General features: G+C 39.7%; 1 protein-coding gene across 1 annotated transcript in view; it reads right to left on the bottom strand.

Moving 5' to 3' along the window:
* PLEKHA8 (pleckstrin homology domain containing A8) overlaps positions 1-19,345 on the bottom strand; it is a 69,004-nt gene extending 49,659 nt beyond the window's left edge. Inside the window, exon 1 of the mRNA XM_040259704.1 lies at positions 18,921-19,345. Within this exon, the coding sequence (XP_040115638.1) occupies positions 18,921-18,960 (40 nt within the window). The 5' untranslated portion in view covers positions 18,961-19,345. The remainder of the gene's footprint in view (positions 1-18,920) is intronic.
* Positions 19,346-20,574: the final 1,229 nt, after the last annotated feature.

The raw sequence follows: 20,574 nt of genomic DNA on the forward strand, positions 1-20,574 counted from the left end.
GCGGGTGGAGCCATCACCATAGCCTCTCTCTCCCCACAGGCCAGCATCCGCAGCTGAACAATGGAGAAGCTGGCCTATCAAATGCCTGATGCACTGTGAAGTACAGAGCAGAACGCCACCCAGCGTGCTCCTTTAAGTGCCTGACACGCCAATCTACAGACTAGGACCCCAGCCAAGGGGGACCCTCTATGTGCCTGATGCACCGAACAGAGAAGGAGCCCAGGCGAGGGAGTCCTCTAAGTGCCTGAATGGGAGGAGCTATGGAGAAAGACTGGCCAAAGATGCCTTCTTATCACCAGGTACAAGAGGCTCGAGAAAAGACTCTGATAGGGCCGTAACTCCTGCGGCGGAGGCAGTCCCTGTCCCTGCACACTTGGTGCCACCAGAGTCCCTGCAAGCCAAGCAGCTGCACCACCTGTGCGCTCAACTCTCACTAGGGCAGAGCTGCCACAGGCAAAAAAAAGTCTTGAGTCTATGCACGAAGGGTCACTTTGGTGGTGTCCAACTCTTCGTGACCCTGTAGACTGTGGCCTGTCAGGGCAGGGGATTCTCCAGGCAAGAATACTGGAGCATATTGCCCAATACTGGTTGCATACCCTTCTAGAGCACTGTATTTCCTGCTGCTCTAGCCGCCAACTCCCCTGAGTACCTGCTGCTGCCAGAACACCTGCGACCCAAGCAGCTGTACCACCTCCACACCTGGCCCTCACAGGGGCAAACCCCAGTCTTTCAGGGCAGCCTCAGGAGCAAACCCCAGTGGACGACCCACATGCAGAGTTGGAAATAAAACCACAATTGAAACCCAGGGGCAGTGTGGCTAAGGAAGAAGACCCAACTTTCCCACCAGCTGTGTAAGCTGCAGATTAAATCCACGTGACCAACTAGGCAGACTCTGTCTAAGGAATATATAAAAGGTCATTGCGAGCTCCCACAAAAGAAAACGCGCTAGTTCTGATAGCTGTGGACATTGGAGGCAAGAACACATAGGAGCAGGACTGGATTAGAATCTGAGATGCCCCTACAGCCTGTCCAGAGATCAGCACAGTGTTGGAGGGCATCCTGGGGAGGTGAGGTGGACTGTGACTACCAGTGAGGGAAAGGACTCTGACAACAGTGACTTAAGAAAAACATTTATTATTCTTATGTTTTGACTTGCTCTGTAGATTCTTTTGGATTTTTTCTTGTTTTCCTTCCCCCATCCCCACCCCACCCCGTTGTAGTTGTTGATTTCACTGGCACTATGAAATCTAATTAGGCTTTTGAGCTTCTCTACCCTGGGCTTTTGTAGTTCTGTGAAGTTTTCCTTTCTTGCTTTCATTTTAATTTTTAAAACCTATTATTATATTTTAGACATTTATTCCTTTGCTTGCTTTTCCTACTGTTCTCTCCCCCTTGCAGTTAATCTTTAATGTATACAATCTTCTTTATCTACCCCTATTTAACTTTGCATATCTATTGTTTCCTTCTTTTCTTTCTTTCCTTTCCTTTCAACATATTTGTTAGTTTTATTTTCATTGCTTTATTCCCCAACTGGCTCCTTGCTCTAGCTTTGTTTCCCAGTTTGTACTTTAGTTAGTTTTGTTCTGGTAGATATAATTTTTTATTTCCTTTGTTCGCCAGTCAATCTATTCTACTTTATTTTTGTTGGACTGTTTTGATTTTGCTTATGGGTGTATATGTATGTGTATATTCAGTCACACTTTTTATTGTTGTTATAAACCACTGCCTCTACGTTGGGCTTTTGCATTTCTGTGGAGTTTTCCTTTCTTTCCCTTTTTTTCTTTCTTCTTCTGTTTTTCTTTTCTATAATTTTAATTTTTTAAACCTATTATATTTTTTCTGCATTTACTCCTTTGTTTGTCTTTCCTACTGTTCTTTTCCCCTTGCAGTTAAACTTTAATGTATATAAATCTTCATCTACCACTATTGAACTTCACGTACCTATTCTTCCTTTCTTCCTTTCCTTTCCTCTCAACATATTTGTTAGTTTTATTTTCATTGCTTTATTCCCCAATTGGCACCTTGCTTTAGTTGTGTTTTACAGTTTGTGCTTAAGTTAGTTTTGTTCTGGTAGGTATAATTTTTGGTTTCCTTTGTTTGCCAGGTCTGTCTATTGTACTTTATTTTTGTTGAACTGTTTTGATTTTGTTTATGGGTGTATATGTATATGCGTATATTCAGTCACACTTTTTATTGTTGCTCTAAGCCTCTGCCTCTACATTGGGCTTTTGCAGTTCTCTGGAATTTTCCTCTTTTTTCCCTTTTTTCTTTCTTCTTCCATTTTTTTTCTTTTTTATAATATGATTTTTAATTTTTTTGAAAAACCTATTATATTTTTTCTACATTTACTCCTTTGTTTGCCTTTCCTACGGTTCTTTTCCTCTTGCAGTTAATCTTTAATGTATATAAATCTTCTTCATCTGCCTCTATTTAACTTCGCATATCCTTTCTTTCCTTCCTTTCCTCTCAACATATTTGTTAGTTTTATTTTCATTACTTTATTACCAACTTGGCACCTTGCTTTAGTTTTGTTTTGTTCTGTGCTTTAGTTAGTTTCGTTCTTAAATAGTAAATATAATTTTTTATTTACTTTGTTTGCTGGGTCGATCTACTATACTTTATTTTTTTTTAACTGTTTTCACTTTGCTCATGGGTGTATATGTATATGTGTACGTTCCATTATTTTAATTATTATTTGCCTGATTTTGTAACAGCCATTTGTCTGGGGTTCACCTTTGGTTTCTCGTTTTTGGATATTTGTTTTAATCTCCCTTAATGCCATAACAAACCACTTGTGGAATCTTCGTTGCTGACCAGAGATCAAGCCCTGAGCCTTTGGAGCGGGAGCACTGACTCTAAGACCAAGATTACCAGAGAACTAACCCTAGGGAGAATCAAATAGTGAGAACTTAACACAAAGGAAAACACTTGAATACAAGACCCTGCATCACCCAACCACCAGTAGCACCCTGTGCAGAACGCCTCACCCATACAATGAACAAAACCAAAATACAAACCCAATCATCAGCAAACAGGATTACCACCTCACTCAGCCTTGCACATCAGAGGAAAAACAAACAAAAATTCAGCACAAATCTCACCCTATAAGAAGCTCACACAAACCACTGACCAACCTTAGGAGGGCAGAAACCAAAAGGAAGAAAGAATTCAACCTTGAAGCCTGGGAAAAGGAGACCTCAAACACAATTAATTAAAAAAAAATAATGAAAAGGCAGAGAAATGCTACACAAATGAAGGAACAAACTAGAAACAGAGAAGTCCAAATAAATGAAGAGGAAATAGGCAAACTACCTGAAAAAGAATTCAGAATCATGACAGTAAAGATGATCAAAAACCTTGAAAACAAAATGGAGAAAATGCAAGAATCAGTTAACACAGACCTAGAAGAATTAAAGAATAAACATACAGAGACAACACAATTACTGAAATTAAAAATATTCTAGAAGGAATCAATAGCAGAATATCTGAAGCAGAAGAACAAATCAGTGACCTGGAAGATAAAATGGTGGAAATAACTTCTGAAGAGCAGAATAAAGTAAAAAGAATGAAAAGAACTGAGGATTGTCTCGGAGACCTCTGGGACAATATCAAACACACCAACATTAGAATTATAGGGGTCCCAGAAGAAGGAGAGAAAAAGAAAGGGTATGAGAAAATTTTTGAAGAAATAGTAGTTGAAAATTTCCCCAACATGGAAAAGGAAATAATCAAGTCCAAGAAGCACAAAGATAAGGACTAGGATAAACCCAAGGAGAAACACACCAAGAAACATACTAATCAAACTAACAAAAACTAAACACAAAGAAAGAATATTAAAAGCAGCAAGGGAGAAGCAACAAATAACATACAAGGGAAACCCCATACGCTTAACAGCTGATCTTTCAGCAGAAACTCTTCAGGCCAGAAGGGAATGGCAGGATATATTTAAAGTATCAAAAGGGAAAAATCTATAACCAAGCTTACAGTACCCAGCGAGGATCTCATTCAAAATTGATGGAGAAATAAAGTTTTTCAGACAAGCAAAAGTTAACAGCATCATGTACCACCAAACCAGTTTTACAACAAATGTTAAAGGGACTTATATAGCCAAGAAATACAAGAGAAGAAAAAAGATCTACAAAATCAACCCCAGGATGGCAATAGGAACATATATATCAATAATTACTTTAAATATAAGTGGATTAAATGTTCCAACCAAAAGATACAGACTGGCTGAATGGATACAAAAACAAGACCCATATATATGCTGTCTACAAGAAACTCATTTCAGATCTCAGGACACATATAGACTGAAAGTGAGAGGATGAAAAAGTATATTCCATGCAAATGGGAAGCAAAAGAAAGCTGGAGTAGCAATCCTCATATCAGACAAAATAGACCTTAAAATAAAGATTACAAGAGATAAGGAAGGACACTACATAATGATCAAGGGATCAACCAAAAGGAAACATAACAATTGTAAATATCGATGAACCCAATATAGGAGCACCTCAATACATAAGACAAACACTAACAGACATAAAAGAAGAAATTGACAGTAACACAATAATAGTAGGAGACTTTAACACCCCACTCACACCAATGGACAGATCATCAAATCAGAAAATTAATAAGAAAACACAAGTTTTAAATGATACATTAGATGAGATGGATCTCATTGATATCTTCAGGACATTCCATCCAAATGCAAAAGAATACACCTTCTTCTCAAGTGCACATGAAACATTCTCCAGGACAGACCACATCTTGGGTCCCAAATCAAGCCTCACTAAATTTAAGAAAATTGAAATTGTATCAAGCATCTTCTCTGACCACAACGCTATGAGACTAGACATCAATTACAAGAAAAAAACTGTAAGAAACACAAACACATGGAAATTTAACAATACATTTCTAAATAACCAACAGGATACTGAAGAAATCAAAAGGGAAATCAAAAAATTTCTAGAAGCAAATGACAATGAAAACACGACAACTCAAAACCTATGGGATGCAGCAAAAGCAGTTCTAAGAGGGAAGTTTATAGCAATACAATCCTACCTAAAGAAACAAGAAAAACATCGAATAGACAACCTAACTTTACACCTAAAACAACTGGAAAAAGAAGAACAAAAAAACCCCAAAATTAGTAGAAGGAAATAAGTCACAGAGATCTCAGCAGAAATAAATGAAAAAGAAATGAAAGAAACAACAGTAAAGATTTAAAAAACTAAAAGCTGGTTCTTTGAGAAGATAAATAAAACTGACAAGCCTTTAGCCAGACTCATCAAGGAAAAAAAGAGAGAAGACTCAAATCAACAAAATTAGAAATGAAAAAGGAGAGGTTACAACAGACAATGCAGAAATACAAAGGATTATAAGAGATTATTATGAACAACTATATGGCAATAAAATGGGTAACCTGGAAGAAATGGACAGATTCTTAGAAAAGTTCAATCTTCCAAGACTGAACCAGGAAGAACTAGAAATCATGAACAACCCAATTACAAGCACTGAAATTGAAGCTGTGATCAAACATCTCCCCAGAAACAAAAGTTCAGGACCAGATAGCTTCACAGGAGAATTCTATCAAACATTCAGAGAAGAGCTAATGCCTATCCTTCTAAAACTCTTTCAAAAAATTGCAGAGGAAGGAACATTTCCAAACTCATTCTATGAGGCCACCATCACCCTGATATCAAAACCAGACAAAGACAACACAAAAAATGAAAACTACAGGCCAATATCACTGATGAATATAAATGCAAAAATCCTCAACAAAATTTTAGCAACAGAATCCAGCAACACATAAAAAACTCATATATCATGATAAGATGGGTGTATTCCAGGAATGCGAGGATTCTTCAACATATGCAAAATCAATGTGATATACCATATTAACAAATTGAAAGATTAAAACCATATGATAATCTCAATAGATGCAGAAAAAGCCTTTTACAAAATTCAACACCCATTTATGATTAAAACTCTTCAAAAAATGGATATAGAATTAACCTACCTTCACATAGTAAAGGCCATACATGATAAGGCTACAGCAAACATTATTCTCAATGGTGAAAAACTGAAAGCATTCCCCCAGGAACAAAAGATCAGGAACAAAACAAGGGTGCCCACTTTCACCACTGGAAGTCCTAGCTACAGCAATCAGAGAAGAAAAAGAAATAAAAGGAATTCAAATTGGAAAAGAAGAAGTAAAGCTTTCACTGTTTGCAGGTGACATGATACTGTACATAGAAAACTCTAAAGATAGTATTGGAAAATTACTAGAACTAATCAGTGAATTTAGCAAAGTTGCAGGATACAAAATCAATCCACAGAAATCACCTGTATTCCTATATAGCAACAATGAAAAATCAGAAAGAGAAATTAAGGAATCAATCCCATTCACCACTGCAACAAAAAGAATTAAATATCTAGGAATAAACTTACTTAAGGAGACCAAAGAACTGTACACAGAAAATTATAAGACACTAATGAAAGAAATCAAAGATGACATAAACAGATGGAGAGATATCCTATGATCCTGGGATGGAAGAATCAATATTATGAAAATGACTATACTACCAAACGCAATCTACAGATTCAATGCAATCCCTATCAAATTACCAATGATATTTTTCACAGAACTAGAACAAAAAATTTCACAATTCATATGGAAACCCAAAAGACCCCGAATAGCCAAAGCTGTCCTGAGAAAGAAGAATGGAGCTGGAGGAGTCAATCTTCCTGACTTCAGATTATACCACAAAGCTATAGTCATCAAGACAGTATGGTACTGGCACAAAAACAGAAATATAGAGCAATGAAACAAGATAGAAAGCCCAAAAATAAACCCATGCACCTGTGGATACCTTATCTTTGACAAAGGAGACAAGAGTATATACAATGGGGCAAAGACAGCCTCTTCAATAAATCATGCTGGGAAAACTGGACAGCTACATGTAAAAGAATGAAATTAGAACACTTCCTAACACCATACACAAAGATAAACTCAAAATGGATTAAAGACCTAAATGTAAGACCAGAAACTATAAAACTCTTAGAGGAAAACATAGGCAGAACACTCGATGACATAAATTAAAGCAAGATCCTCTATGACCCACCTCCTAGAGTAACAGAAGTAAAAACAAAAGTAAACAAGTGGGACCTGATTAAACTTAAAAGCTTTTTCACAGGAAAGGAAACTATAAGCAAGGTGAAAAGACAACCCTCAGAATGGGAGAAAATAACAGCAAATGAAACAACTGACAAAGGATTAATTTCTAAAATATAGAATCAGCTCACACAACTCAATGCCATAAAAACAAACAACCCAATCAAAAAGTGGGAAAAAGACTTAGACATTTCTCCAGAGAAGACATACAGATGGCTAACAAATACATGAAAAGATGCTCAACATCGTTCATTACAAGAGAAATGCAAATCAAAACTACAATGAGATATCACCTCACACTGGTCAGAATGGCCCTCATCAAAAAGTCTACAAACAATAAATGCTGGAGAGCGTGTGGAGAAAAGGGAACCCTCTTGCACTGTTGGTGGGAATGTAAATTGATACAGCCACCATGGAAGATGGTACGGAGATTCATTAAAAACTAAGAATAAAACCACCATATGACCCAGCAATCCCACTCCTAAGCATATACCCTGAGGAAACCAAAATTGAAAGACACATGTATCCCACTGTTCATTACAGCACTATACAATAGCTAGAACACGGAAGCAACCTAGATGTCTATCGACAGATGAATGGATAAAGAAGCTGTGGTACATATACACAATGGAATATTACTCAGCCACAAAAAGGAATGCATTTGAATCAATTCTGATGAGGTGAATGAACCTAGAACCTACTATACAGAGTGAAGTAAGTCAAAAAGAGAAAGCTAAATATTGTATTCTAACTCATATATATGGAGTCTAAAAAAACAGTACTGAAGAATTTATTTACAGGGCAGCAATGCAGAAACAGACATAGAGAACAGGCTTATGGACATGGGGAGAGGAGAGGAGAGGGTGAGATGTACAGAAAAAGTAACATGGAAACTTACATTACCATATGTAAAATAGATAGTGGATGGAAATTTGCTATATGGCTCAGGAAACTCAAACAGGGGTTCTGTATCAATTTAGAGGGGTGGGTTGGGGTGGGAGATGGGAGGGAGGTTAAAAAGAGAGGAGATATATGTATACCTATGGCTGATTCATGTTGAGGTTTGACAGAAAACAAAATTCTGTAAAGCAATTATCCTTCAATTAAAAAAAATTTTTTTAATAACCTGCCCATTAAGCAATGACATGATCTCATTCCCAGATGCTTCCTGGCTTCAGAGCTGTTGGAATGTGAAAAATGTCTAAAAATTGAAAAAATGTGGTAAAGACTAGGTTTATCTTGAGGAATTTGAAAACTGTTAAATAGCACAAATACACACACACAAAGCACAGCTACAGTGTGTTTTAAAAGTAGCTTGTAAATGATAACAGTAACTGTAAAAATACCTTCTCTGTAACAGGTTCCGTATTTATCTATGAAAAGTTGTAACAATAGAAGGGATTCAATTATTTTATTCTGTAGTTTGTAACTAGAAAAACTATGACCAAGAAAACTTTTCTTTAAAGCATAAAGTTTCTAGAATTTCAAACGGCATATTAAGAGACCACAGAAGTCTCATTCCCATTATCTAAGACTTAATGGCAGAGCAGTGGAGAAACCGTGCTTCCCTGGGTGGCTCAGTAGTAAAGTTTCTGCCTGCCAACACACAGACGTGGGTTCAACCCCTGGGTCAGGAAGATCCCCTGGAGAAGGAAATGACAACTCACTCCAGTATTCTTGCCTGGGAAGTCCTACGCACAGAGGAGCCTGGAAGGTGACAGTCCACGGGGCTCCAAGAGTCAGATATGACTCTGGAACCAAATAACAAATAGAGAGCCCAGAGTAGTGTAGAGAACACACTCTTTCAAGATGTCCTGTCTTGGGAAGCCCGTATATACCTTAGGAATGATGGATGAACTGCATGAGAAAAGAGGCATGGATGATGAAGAGGCCATTAATCTACTTCCTGCTTTAAATTAATCTGCTGTTACCTTGGTTTACAGTGATGATTAATTTTATATATCAGTTTGACTGGCCTACCGATGTCCAGATTGCTGGTAAAACATTTGTGGTTGTGTCTATGAAGAGGTCTCTGGGAGACATTAGCATTTGGATCAGTGGACTGAAGCGACTTAGCAGCAGCAGCAGCCTGAGTAAAGATTGCCCTCACCAATGCAGGTGGACAGCATCCAATCTAATGAGGGCTTGAATAGTACAGAAAGGCAGAGGAAGGCGGAATCTGCTCTCTACCTGAGATGTGACCACCACCCTCGATTCTCAGGCCTGTGAACTCTGACTGAATTGAGCTACCAGCCTTCCTAGTTCTCCAGCTTGCAGAGAGCAGACTTAGGACTTTACAGTCTCCATAACGACATGAGCCAATTTCTATCATAAAACTCCTCATATGGAAATACACGGTTCTGTTTCTCTGGAAAACCCTGATTAATACACTTGAAAACAATAAAATACTCAAGGTAACAAAAGAGCGGTTAAAAACTATGGGTCTGTACCAGTCCCTGATTCACTCAATCACCATTAGACTATCTTCCCGTGGAACCCCACTCCCTTTTTTTGCCATCCCCTACTGGAGATGGAATGCTGTGTCAGCCAAACTCCCTGCTAGGAAGATTAGCTGAGAAACTTCAATGAGTAGGAAAAGTTTTAGAACCTACAAGCTACTGCTGCCAAGGATGGGGTATTTAAATGTCAATTTCACACATTTTGTATTATCTTGGATTATTTCACTGTAGAAGGTAAAGTGGACATTTACTTTTGGCCACCAGGCATCCACCTCCTACATTTCTGTTACTGAAGACCCCCTTCTCCACACTCTTTCCATGTAGTTTTGATGGGGCTGAGAAGCCCCAAGGTGGGCATGTGATTCAGGCTTAACTAGAGCTTCACATCCTCTTTCCTCAGAGCTATGTTCCAAGACAGGCAAGTGGCCCAACCAGAAATAATTCTGGGACTTTTGCTAGGACTGGGGAAAGGTGGAAGGAAATGGAGACTCTCTCTCTTTTCTCTTTGGTCTCAGGTGTTTGCCTGGGGCCACCACTGGCAGTCACTGTGCCATCACATGGACATAAACACGTTGACAGGTACAAGGAAAGGGGGTGAAGGGACAGGAGGGAGTCAGGAAGAGGAAGCAAAGCTAGATGACAGGTTTTGAACACCTCAGTCAGACTGTGTCATACCTACAGATAAGATACCTTCTGGACTTTCCAGTTACATGCAATAATAGAAGTCCACTTCTTACTTCAAACCTGAGCTAGATTTTTTTTGCAAATAAAATATTTCTAAAAAGGTATCACATGATTATCTCAGTAAATGTAGGAAACATACTTGACAGAATCTAACACTCTTTCATAAAAATTCTTTTTTAAAAACTAGGTATAATGGGAACGTCTTCAACCTGATAAAGACATCTACAAAGACCCAAGGCTAACATTATGTTAGTCTCTCAATCTTGTCAGACTCTGTGATCCCATGGACTGCAGCCCACCAGGCTCCTCTGCTCATGGGATTCTTCAGGCAAGAATACTGGAGTAGGTTGCCATTCCCTTCTCCAGGGAATCTTCCCGACCCAGGGATTGAACCCAGGTCTCCCGCATTACAGGCAGATTCTTTACCGTCTGAGCCACCAAAGACCAGATGCTTTTCCCATGAAATCAGGAATAAAACAAAGATACTTACTCTCACCACTTTTAAGCAACACTGTATTGGCGGTTCTAGCCAGGGCAATTAGAGTACAGAATTATATAAAAAGCATTCAGACTGGAAAGGAAGAAACAAATCTACCTCTGTTCTCAGACATGCTAATGTATATATATATATGTTTTTTTTTTAAAGGAATCACTTTTAAAACTATTATAATTTGTTTGGCAAAGCTGCAAGATTTAAGACCAATATACGTGTATCAAGTGTATTTCTATAAAATTACAATGAACAATCTGAAAATAAAATTAGGAAAATAATTTCATTTACAATAGTATCAAAAAGAACAAAACAAGAATAAACTTGACAAAAGAAGTGTAAAACTAATACTCTGAAAACTACAAAACATTATTCAAAGGAACTAAAAATTTGAAGATCATTATTGCAAAACTGTTAGCAGCTTGGTTTTTTTCCCACATAGTGCAAATGTCTTTTTATGTTTAATCGATAGTAATCATTTGCACAATTCATTTTTCAGTTCAAGTAACAATGGATGGTATATATATTTTTTCAATGAGAACAATTTTTCTTTAAAAACATGCACTTATATTTGGATATAAAAGGGCATAGCTCAAGTTAATTCTGCACTATAACTATATATTCCTTTTTTATTTCATAACAGCCATCATTTTTAAATCAAAATTTTTAGAGATCTCCTTATTTCTTTAAAATACAAATCAAACAAATGATTACTTGTGAGTCAAACATACATCTGACTAAAACACATTGTAGTTTCCCTTATTTTTTACTCAGCAGTCTTGTGATGAGTAGTTTATCCAAACACATCACTCAAAAATTTTTTTAAAATATTAAAAACTGCACTCCATTAAAGACTTAAATTTTTTAGTATTTTAAAATTTATGCATAGTGAAATTTCTTCTTTGATTAACAGTTCTGTGTTTCGATAAACACATAATCCTCTAACAACTCAAGATACAGAAAAATTCCATCATTCTCCTCTTAAAATTCTTTTGTGCTACTCGTTTTTTAGCCAAGCCCTTCCCCCAATCCTTTACCCCTGGCCAACCACTGTTATGTTTTCAATTTAAATTGAAAATATCCTCTAATTTTCTTGGAGTCTTCTTTGACCCACAGGTTATTTTGATGTATTACTGTTTAATTTCCTAATGTTTGGGGAGTTCCTGCATCTTTCTGTTATTGATTTCTTGTTTACTTTCGGTAAAGACACATAACATTATTTTAAATTGGGCAAGGTTTCTACTATATCTTAGAGACTCCCTACAACACCAATTTGAAACTCTCAGACTTGGTTTGGTTTACTAATCTAATCTAATACTAACAACACACCAGTATATCCTCCTGCTCCCAGAAAAGAACCCTCCTTTTTAGTCCTGCTGGTTTCTTCACTGAGGGTCTCTTCTGTTCTCTCACACGTACTCCTGTCCAAGCTGATCTCACCAACCCTTTGGTCCCTCCTTTTCTGTGAAGCTTTCCCTGAGGGCGATTGGTAGCATCCAACGACACCAAGGGACCAGTTATATGCAATGTGGTCCCTTTAAGCCTTGTCAAGCCACAGCCTCAGAATAACAACATAAAAGCTTAAAGGTCAAAATCACAAATTTAGCTGGAAGGGCCTTTTCACCACCCTTCGGTCCCTTCTTTTCTGTGAAATTTTCCCTGAAAGTGATCAGTAACATATAACTATTCCAACGGACCCGCTACATGCAATGTGGTCCCTCCCTCTAAGGCCTGTTAAGCCACAGCCTCAGAATAACCATATAAAAGCTTAAAGGTCAAAATCACAAATTTAGCTAGAAGGGCATTTTCACAGTTGAGAAAGATTTCCACTAGACCATGATCTTCTTGGGGCTTCCCTGGTGGTTCAGATGGTAAAGAATTCACCTACAGTGCATAAGACCTGGGTTCGATTTCTGGGTTGGGAAGATCCCCTGGAGGAGGGCAAAACATATATGAACAAGTGTTACCATTTACGTGGGGGGATAAGCAAAATTGAGCTTTTTTGCTCAATTCTAAATAAGACGAAAGGGTAACAGCAGTGGTAAGGACTAAACACTGAGAGTGCAGTCTGAGAACAATGGCCCCCAGGCTTCTTCCATCCATAAACCACTTCAATCACATAATACTCCATGGATCACTCTTAGTATATCCAATCACATCACACATCCAAATCAAGAGGAAGACAGATATTGCTTCTGGTAGACTGCTAATGAGGCAACAGTTTCACATCTCTTATGTTCCTTAACAAACTGTTAATTAATTTTCGCTGGGAGCAAAAGTACAGAGACAAGTGGTACACAGAACTGCATGATCTGCAATAATCATTCATCCACAAGGATGACTGTCATAGGACTGCAGAGTCAATTCCAAACTTCCGATGGTTTATTTGAATCTTTTCCTTTATAATTTATACCCCCTCCAACTTCCAAAAGAACGATTTAAGGAATTCAGGATACATATACTCTCAGAAACCATGAGAAACCACAATTTTCACACAGGCAATACAAACTGATTTTTTCCTGGCATTATTAATCAAAACGACTATCCAATTAACCTACCCTTAAGTGAACTATGTACCAGGCAGGTTCATATATGCTATCCATTTCATCTTTATAACAAACCTAGTATAGCTATTATTCTTATTGTCACAAAGCTGAAACTCATGGAGATTAAGAAGAGCTAGAACTATTAAAAAAAAAAAAAAACTTCTAGAAAAAGAAATAGGACCTAGGGTTAGGCAAAGTGTTAAGATTTGACACTAAAAGCACAGGCAATAAACAAAAAAATTGATAAATATCAAAATTTTAAAAATGTTGTGCTGCAAATGATACCATAAGAAAGTGAAAGACAATCTACAGAACAGGAAAATACATTTGCAAATAATATACGTGATAAGGAACTTGTATCTAGAATAAAGAACCCTAACAATTCCATAATGAAAAAATAAATAATCCAATTAAGAACTGGGCAAAGGATATGAATAGACATTTCTCCAAAAAAGATATACAAATGGCTAAATAAGCACATGAGATGATGAGCAACATCATTAGTCACTGGGGAAATCTAAATCAAACCACACTGACATAGCACTTCACACTCACTAGGATGGATATAATGAGACAGACAATAACAAGTATTGGTGAGGATGTGAAGAAATAAGAACCTTCTTTCATTACTAACAAGAGTATAAAACAGAGAAACCACTTTGGAAAAGTTTAGCAGTTCTCCAAACTGTTAAAGTGTTACCACATGATCCAACAATTCTGCTTCTTTGATTAATGTTCAAGAGAAATGAAAACACATCCACACAAAAATCTGACACAAATGTTCACAGCACCATTACTCATATTAACCAGAAAAAATGAGCAGTCCAAATGTTCATCAATGGATGAGTAGATAGTCAAAATGACATTTCCACATAGTAGAATATTATTTCTTAATAAAAAGGAATAAAGTACTGGTGCATGCCACAGCAACGATGAACCTAGCAAAAAACCATTATGCTAGGTAAAGGAAGACCGCGTAACGTATGATTCCACTTATTGCATTTATATGAGATGTCTGGAACTGACAAATTTATATAGACAGGCAAATGTATACAACCTTGGTGGCTGCCAAGGGCAAGAGGGGGTGGGGTGGCAATGGTCACTAGTGGGTACTTCTCTTTAGGATAAGGTGAATGTTTTAAAATTGATTGTGCTGATGGTTGTACTCTGTGAATATATAAAACAGACTGGTGAGTATACTTTAAATGGGTGAAATTCATGATAGATTAATTAATTACTTTCTTGGTAAAGATATTTAGAAATAATTACAACAGAAAAGGTTGACTAGTGGTTGGGAGCCCATGCTCTGGATCACTCACATTCCAGATGACTTCTTAGTGCTGTCTACCCAGCATAAACATACCTGGACAAGCGTCACCTTCTACCTGGGGGGATAAGCAAGACTGTAGCACCGTCTCAGACAATCATCTGGCGAGCGTGATGCCAGCTTCTGCTATTTGTGGAATGCAGTACTGCAATGCGCTCGTGCCCTAACGCACTGGAGGGGTCCAAGAAGCCTGCAGCTGGCCAGAGCTCATGACAGCAGCCCTCCTGTGTGCTGAGTGGGCAGGAAAGCGGACTAGAACTGAAAGCAGAAAGCTCGGAGCACAGTCCTGAACATTTCTTAGTGACAAAACACATGCCCAACACTAGGCACAGTCCTCCTTGCTCCCAGACTCCCCGCCCCCCCACCTCCCATTCCCAAATAAAGTCTGCTATTCCAGGCCAACACACTTTAAATATAGGTACATTATGAATCAGCTAGAATTATATAATGACCAAGCAGGAAGGACCTTTGCAAGTATTATGTAATGAATGGAGCACTGACGCTGGAGGCACTTACTAACTCTGTAACCCTGGGCCAGTTCCTTCCCCCATCCTTCCATGCCTCAATGTCTTCACCTGGAAATAATAAAAGTCAACTGCTTCCTAAAATTGCTGCAAAGATTAAGTAATTTAATCTGTGCAAAATGTTTAGAATAGTGTCTGGAACATCAGAAGTGTTTAAGTCTTTTCATTATTGTTACAATTATTAATGGGTAAATCTCATCACTCTTATGGAGGAAGATATTAAAGCTAAGAATGATAAAGTGACTTTGCACCTGGCAGCGACAGAGCTGGCACCAGACTTCAGGTTTCTTTGACTCCTCAACTAGCGTTCTACTATGGAGCATTAACGAATAACCAAGTAGGCGTAATACCCCTTGACTAACGTTTAGGGCTTGAAAGACACAAATAACAAACTCACAGTGGCCTAGCATTATGTCTCATACAACAGAGATGTTTGTGAAATGTTTAATCCATTCCCTTTCCATTTCCGGTTTAATCCTCTAATATGTAAAGATGCGGCTGGACACTAAATCCCAGAATACTCAATGTTCTGCTGCTCAAAACTGGGTAGCTCAAGAATGTTAGAGGAAATACACAGACACTCCTTTTCTTTTCCTTTTCTCCTTTTCTCTGATGGAGCACAGGGTACTTGAGCGTGCCTAATATATTAGGTAAAAGAGACTTTTCTTTTCTCTTTCTGTATTTTAGCAGTACACTCATGAAAGCAATTAAGATACAGCTATTCTCAGGTCTTGATGGATGTTTACAACTTTCAGTAATTGAAACTTAAACAGTTTAATTCAAGAGGCAAGAGAAGCTCACGAAATAACTACAGTATTTGGCAAAATACAACAAATGTAGCCAAAGTAAGCTTTTAAACAATCTCATCATTTCTTTCTTACTTATACATGCACACTCGCACATCTGCGTACACACACACACACACACTCTCTCTCTCTCTTTCTCTCTCTCTCTCTCTCTGCAGCTCTGCCTTGGCCTCACCACCTACCCAGCTTTTATTTAACCTTTAGGCTCTGCTTAGATATTTTCCTAAAAGAAGCCTTCCCCAATGACCCAGACTTGCCTCTCTCCCTTCCTCCCCTCTCAAATCACACACACTTGAGCACCTGCTTCTAACCACTTATCCAATGAATGCCTGTCTCCCCCACCAGACTGTAAGTTTAAGAAAGGCAGGAACAGTGTCTGTCTTAACACTGCTTGCCCTGTGCCCAGAACAGGGCCCAGCACACAGCAGCTGGTGAATGAAATTAACAACATCCTCCAAGGATTCAAAGGATTGGCTGATAAACTGATTTGCTAAGTCTCCACTCAGATTTGGACATAAGGTATCCCTTATCAAGCTGTGGACATGACAGAAAAACACAAATGGTTTTCTCTCTTTGGAGAAAACTCAAAATGAACAAAAACTTAGATATTACAACATGTATTTTTAAATTACTATGTGCAAAACCATAAGAAAAAAAATGTTACTTAAAAAAAAAGCTTCAGGAGAAGAAAATTAATGGTGTCTTCATTAGCGCTTGTCATTAACACTCACACTATGCTTTTTTGGGGAGACTAACTTGCACAGGCGAGGGAAAGAAACTAGGATGCATTTGCTTCTCCTAGGTTGTTACCATTCCTTTCCAGAGTAAATGTATCTTCTAAGGAAAGAGGATGCACTGGACAGTAATTTTAAATATACCTAGGGAAGGCTTCCCAGGTATATCAGTGGTAAAGAATTCGCCTGCCAATTCAGGAGACGTGAGTGAGAGGCACGGTTTTGATCCTGGTACCAGGAAGATCCTCTGGAGTAGGAAACGGCAACCCACTCCAGTATTCTTCCCTGAAAAATTCCAACGACAGAGGAGCCTGGGAGGCTACAGTCTATGGGGTTGCAAAGACACAACTGAGCGCACGCACGCACGCACACACGCACATACACACCCAGGAAAAGTCCCCAGTGGTGTGATGGGCTTTTATGCACAGTGTGTCCACAATGAGGTGGCTTGTGGGACAAGGGAACAAGCAGCATAATGTAAAGCCAGCCACTGGCAATGGCTCCAATGTTTCTTTTCTTTAGGGCTTTCACCATGATGGCATCACTCACAAAATTAACTTCTCTCACTTGGGGCAGAAAAAAGTAGACTTTTTCCAACAGAACAGATGGTATGGGAACCACATGATGAAGATTCTAAAGATCTTTCCAGAGAAATTTAGCTTTTTTGAAGGATACATAAAGAAAGTCAGAGGGGAAAAGGCATTTCATGAGCAGGAAGTAGGTACAGTAACAGACTAAACTTGGTAAAAGAGGTAAACTTGGAGAAGAGCAAAGAAGGAGAGGGGAAAAAAGAGGGCAAAGGGAGACGGAAAAAAAAAAAAAAGAGCACTGAGGATGAAAGACATAAGTTAAAAGGCATGTGTGATGGAAAGGGGTGAAAGAACCAAGATCAGTGACTAAATTTCACTCAGGGGCATAAGATCCTACATCTCAGAGCTTAGAGATACCTCTGAGGCAAATCACTTGATCAAACATCCTCCCTAACATTCAGCCAAACCCAGTCATGAGGTATCTACATCTAATACTTCAAATGAAGGTCCCTGAAGCAAAGAGCAAGTCTTCTAAAACACATCTCCTCACTCAGTTTCTACTAATGATCACAAGAAAATTAAACAGAATTCACTTGTAATCCCACTATGCACAGGGAAGAGATTCTGGGTGCCACCAACAGGCGCATTTTCAGCTGTGCTTTATAACCTCATCAAAGTCACTACTGCCAACTGATCCTCCCAGACACAAACGTCCTTAAAACACTCCAGAGACTCATACTACGACCCTAAAAAAAAAAAAAAATCCTAGGTTCCACAGGATGGGAAAATACACCTCCACCACTTAAGAATCACTGGGAATATTTCTCACTTCAAATGCATTGCTGTTAAAACTGTAAGAGCCTGCCTACCTCATTTTCCATAATAAAAAGTTTAATTTCAAAAAAGTGCCTAGCACAGTTTTCAACACACAGAAGGGTTTTATTTATATACTCATTTATGAAAATGCTCCTTCTGAATCATATTCACAGCTGAAAAATAGTTATGACCTTCTCAAGATATGAAGTACTTCCACAAATTGGAAAGGGGGTGGGGTACTATTTTTAAGCCATTCTGTTCAGCAGGGCAAGAAAAGAGTTGCTAATATTTGCATCCTATTTTACGGTCATTTGGGAGTCTGTAAAACAAAAAAATGTTCGGTGAGAAAACCAAAAACGTGCATACTTTGGAGCTGAGACTGATACCCTGGTCTGCACTCAGGTAACTCTGCAAGTGACAAAAGGCAAGAGCTTGTACTGGGGACTTGGAAAAAGAACCTTTGACCTCTGCTCGCATTCACATGAAACCTTCCCGAGACCGGCTCCTTCGCCAGAATTCGAGACTTCCACAGGACCCCACAGTCGGAATTAGCATTTCCCTCCCCCTGACACCGAGGTCATCGTGCCTTTCAAGTCACCCCAAATCTCAGGATTCCGAAGTGAGGAGGGCTGCCGCTCCCACCCAGCCCCGACAGGGGGCTGTGTCTGTACCGCAGGGGAGACAGAACTACTGTGGGAAACATTCCCAGTCCACGCAGGCCTCTCAGATCTCAGGAGAGACCGTGACCCCGACACCCAAGAGGCTAGTCCCGACGCCGCCCTCCCTCGGCTCAGACAAAGGACCGGAACCCTGGCACGCCCCCCACTCACCGCTCAGATAGTTGGTCCACTTATACAGCACCCCCTCCATGGCGCCCGCGGCCACCTCGCCCTCGCCTGCCAGCCCCGTCACTGCTCCAGGCTCCAGGAGGCGAGGATCACCGGCAGCAGGGCCATGGCCCGGCGCTGCCGAGCCGGTCACTCCCGGCGCCCAGGCCCAGTGCGGGGACGCCCCGCCGGCCTCACATCCTGGGCCCGGGGGCGGGGTCACTGCGGCGGCCTCCGCACGTGAGGACGCGGCCGGCCGGTGGTCCCAGGCGCCTCAGGCGGCGCGCTGTCCTCAAGGACGCCAAGGTACTGGGTGGGTCCGAGGGGCGACTGAAGTCACCAAAGTGTCGCGAGTGAAGTGGCCGGTCGCTGGCCGCGCCACGGCGCGCTACCTGAGTGCTCGACCCACCGGGCTGAGGGCCCGCTCGCGCATGCCCAGTGCACCGCCTGCACGCCGCTTCCCAAAATCCACCCCGGAGTTTAGCTGAGATTCCGGCGTGGCTGACCTAGTGAAAGAGGCCCGCAGGGAAAATGAGTCCTGGGAGGCAGGCTGGCGACTAGAGGAGGGTGAGAAAGGAGTAGAGAGGCCTCTGGGACAAAGGGGAACACAGACTTGGCTCTATGGTACCATAGATGGGTTCCACCTCCCGATGTTTGGGAGCCACCGTGGCCCCTTAGGGTGCCCGCTGGATTCTAGTCTTCAGAGTCTCTTATTTCAAGGCTAATTGATCCTACACACTTCCAAGCTATTGAGGGGGTATCCAACCATAGGGCGTAAGGAGATGATGGGAATTTCACTATAGGATACTGTGAGTGACCAGGGAGCATAAACATGTTTAAACTCTAAAACCCCCGCTGCACGAAGTGTGGTCCGTGTACAGCTGCACTGAAGGCACCTGGGCGCTTGTCTGAATTGTAGGATCTTGATGCAAGGCCCCAAACTCCTGAAGGAGATCTCCAGGGGGGATTCCCATGCATATTAAAGTGTGAGAAAGTTCTGTGCTAAGGATATTTGACTAGGCAAAGTGTTAACTATAGATTCTGTGGTAAAAGCAGGTTACAAAACAGTGTACAGTAGGATCCTAATTATTTTAGGCATATGTCACAAAACCATGTGCCAAAATGTTAATGGCATGGTGGCATTACAGATTTTTTTCTTTTTCTTTAATCTAAAGAATTAAATAAAATCTTTTATTTGCAACATCTATTGCCAGAGTTCACAAATAAAAACAAAAATTAATTTGCTATTTATCTGAAATTCAAATTTAATTAGGCTCCTGTATTTTTTTCATTATTTATTTTTAATGGGAGGATAATTGCTTTATAATGCTGTTTTGGTTTCTGCCATACGTCAACATAAGCCATAGGTATACACATATCCCCTCCCTCTTGAACCTCTCTCCCACCTCCCACCCCATCCCACAGATGGGTTGTCACAAAGCACTATGCTGTGACTCCTGTATTTTAACTGGAAACTCGAGTGTTTTCCAGTTTCTTCCATGTCAGCTTCAATGAACAAGTATTGCTTTTGAAATTATGCAAAAAATGTAAAAGAAAATCTTTAAACTTAGCCTGTATAATTCATAACTGTGATTTATATTTCTGCTTTAAAACAGAGGTCTGTACATCCTTATCCTTGATAGAGGCTACTATTGAC

This window comes from Oryx dammah, unplaced genomic scaffold, assembly GCF_014754425.2.
Source record: "Oryx dammah isolate SB20612 unplaced genomic scaffold, SCBI_Odam_1.1 HiC_scaffold_18, whole genome shotgun sequence".
In the NCBI taxonomy this organism is placed as follows: Eukaryota; Metazoa; Chordata; class Mammalia; order Artiodactyla; family Bovidae; genus Oryx; species Oryx dammah.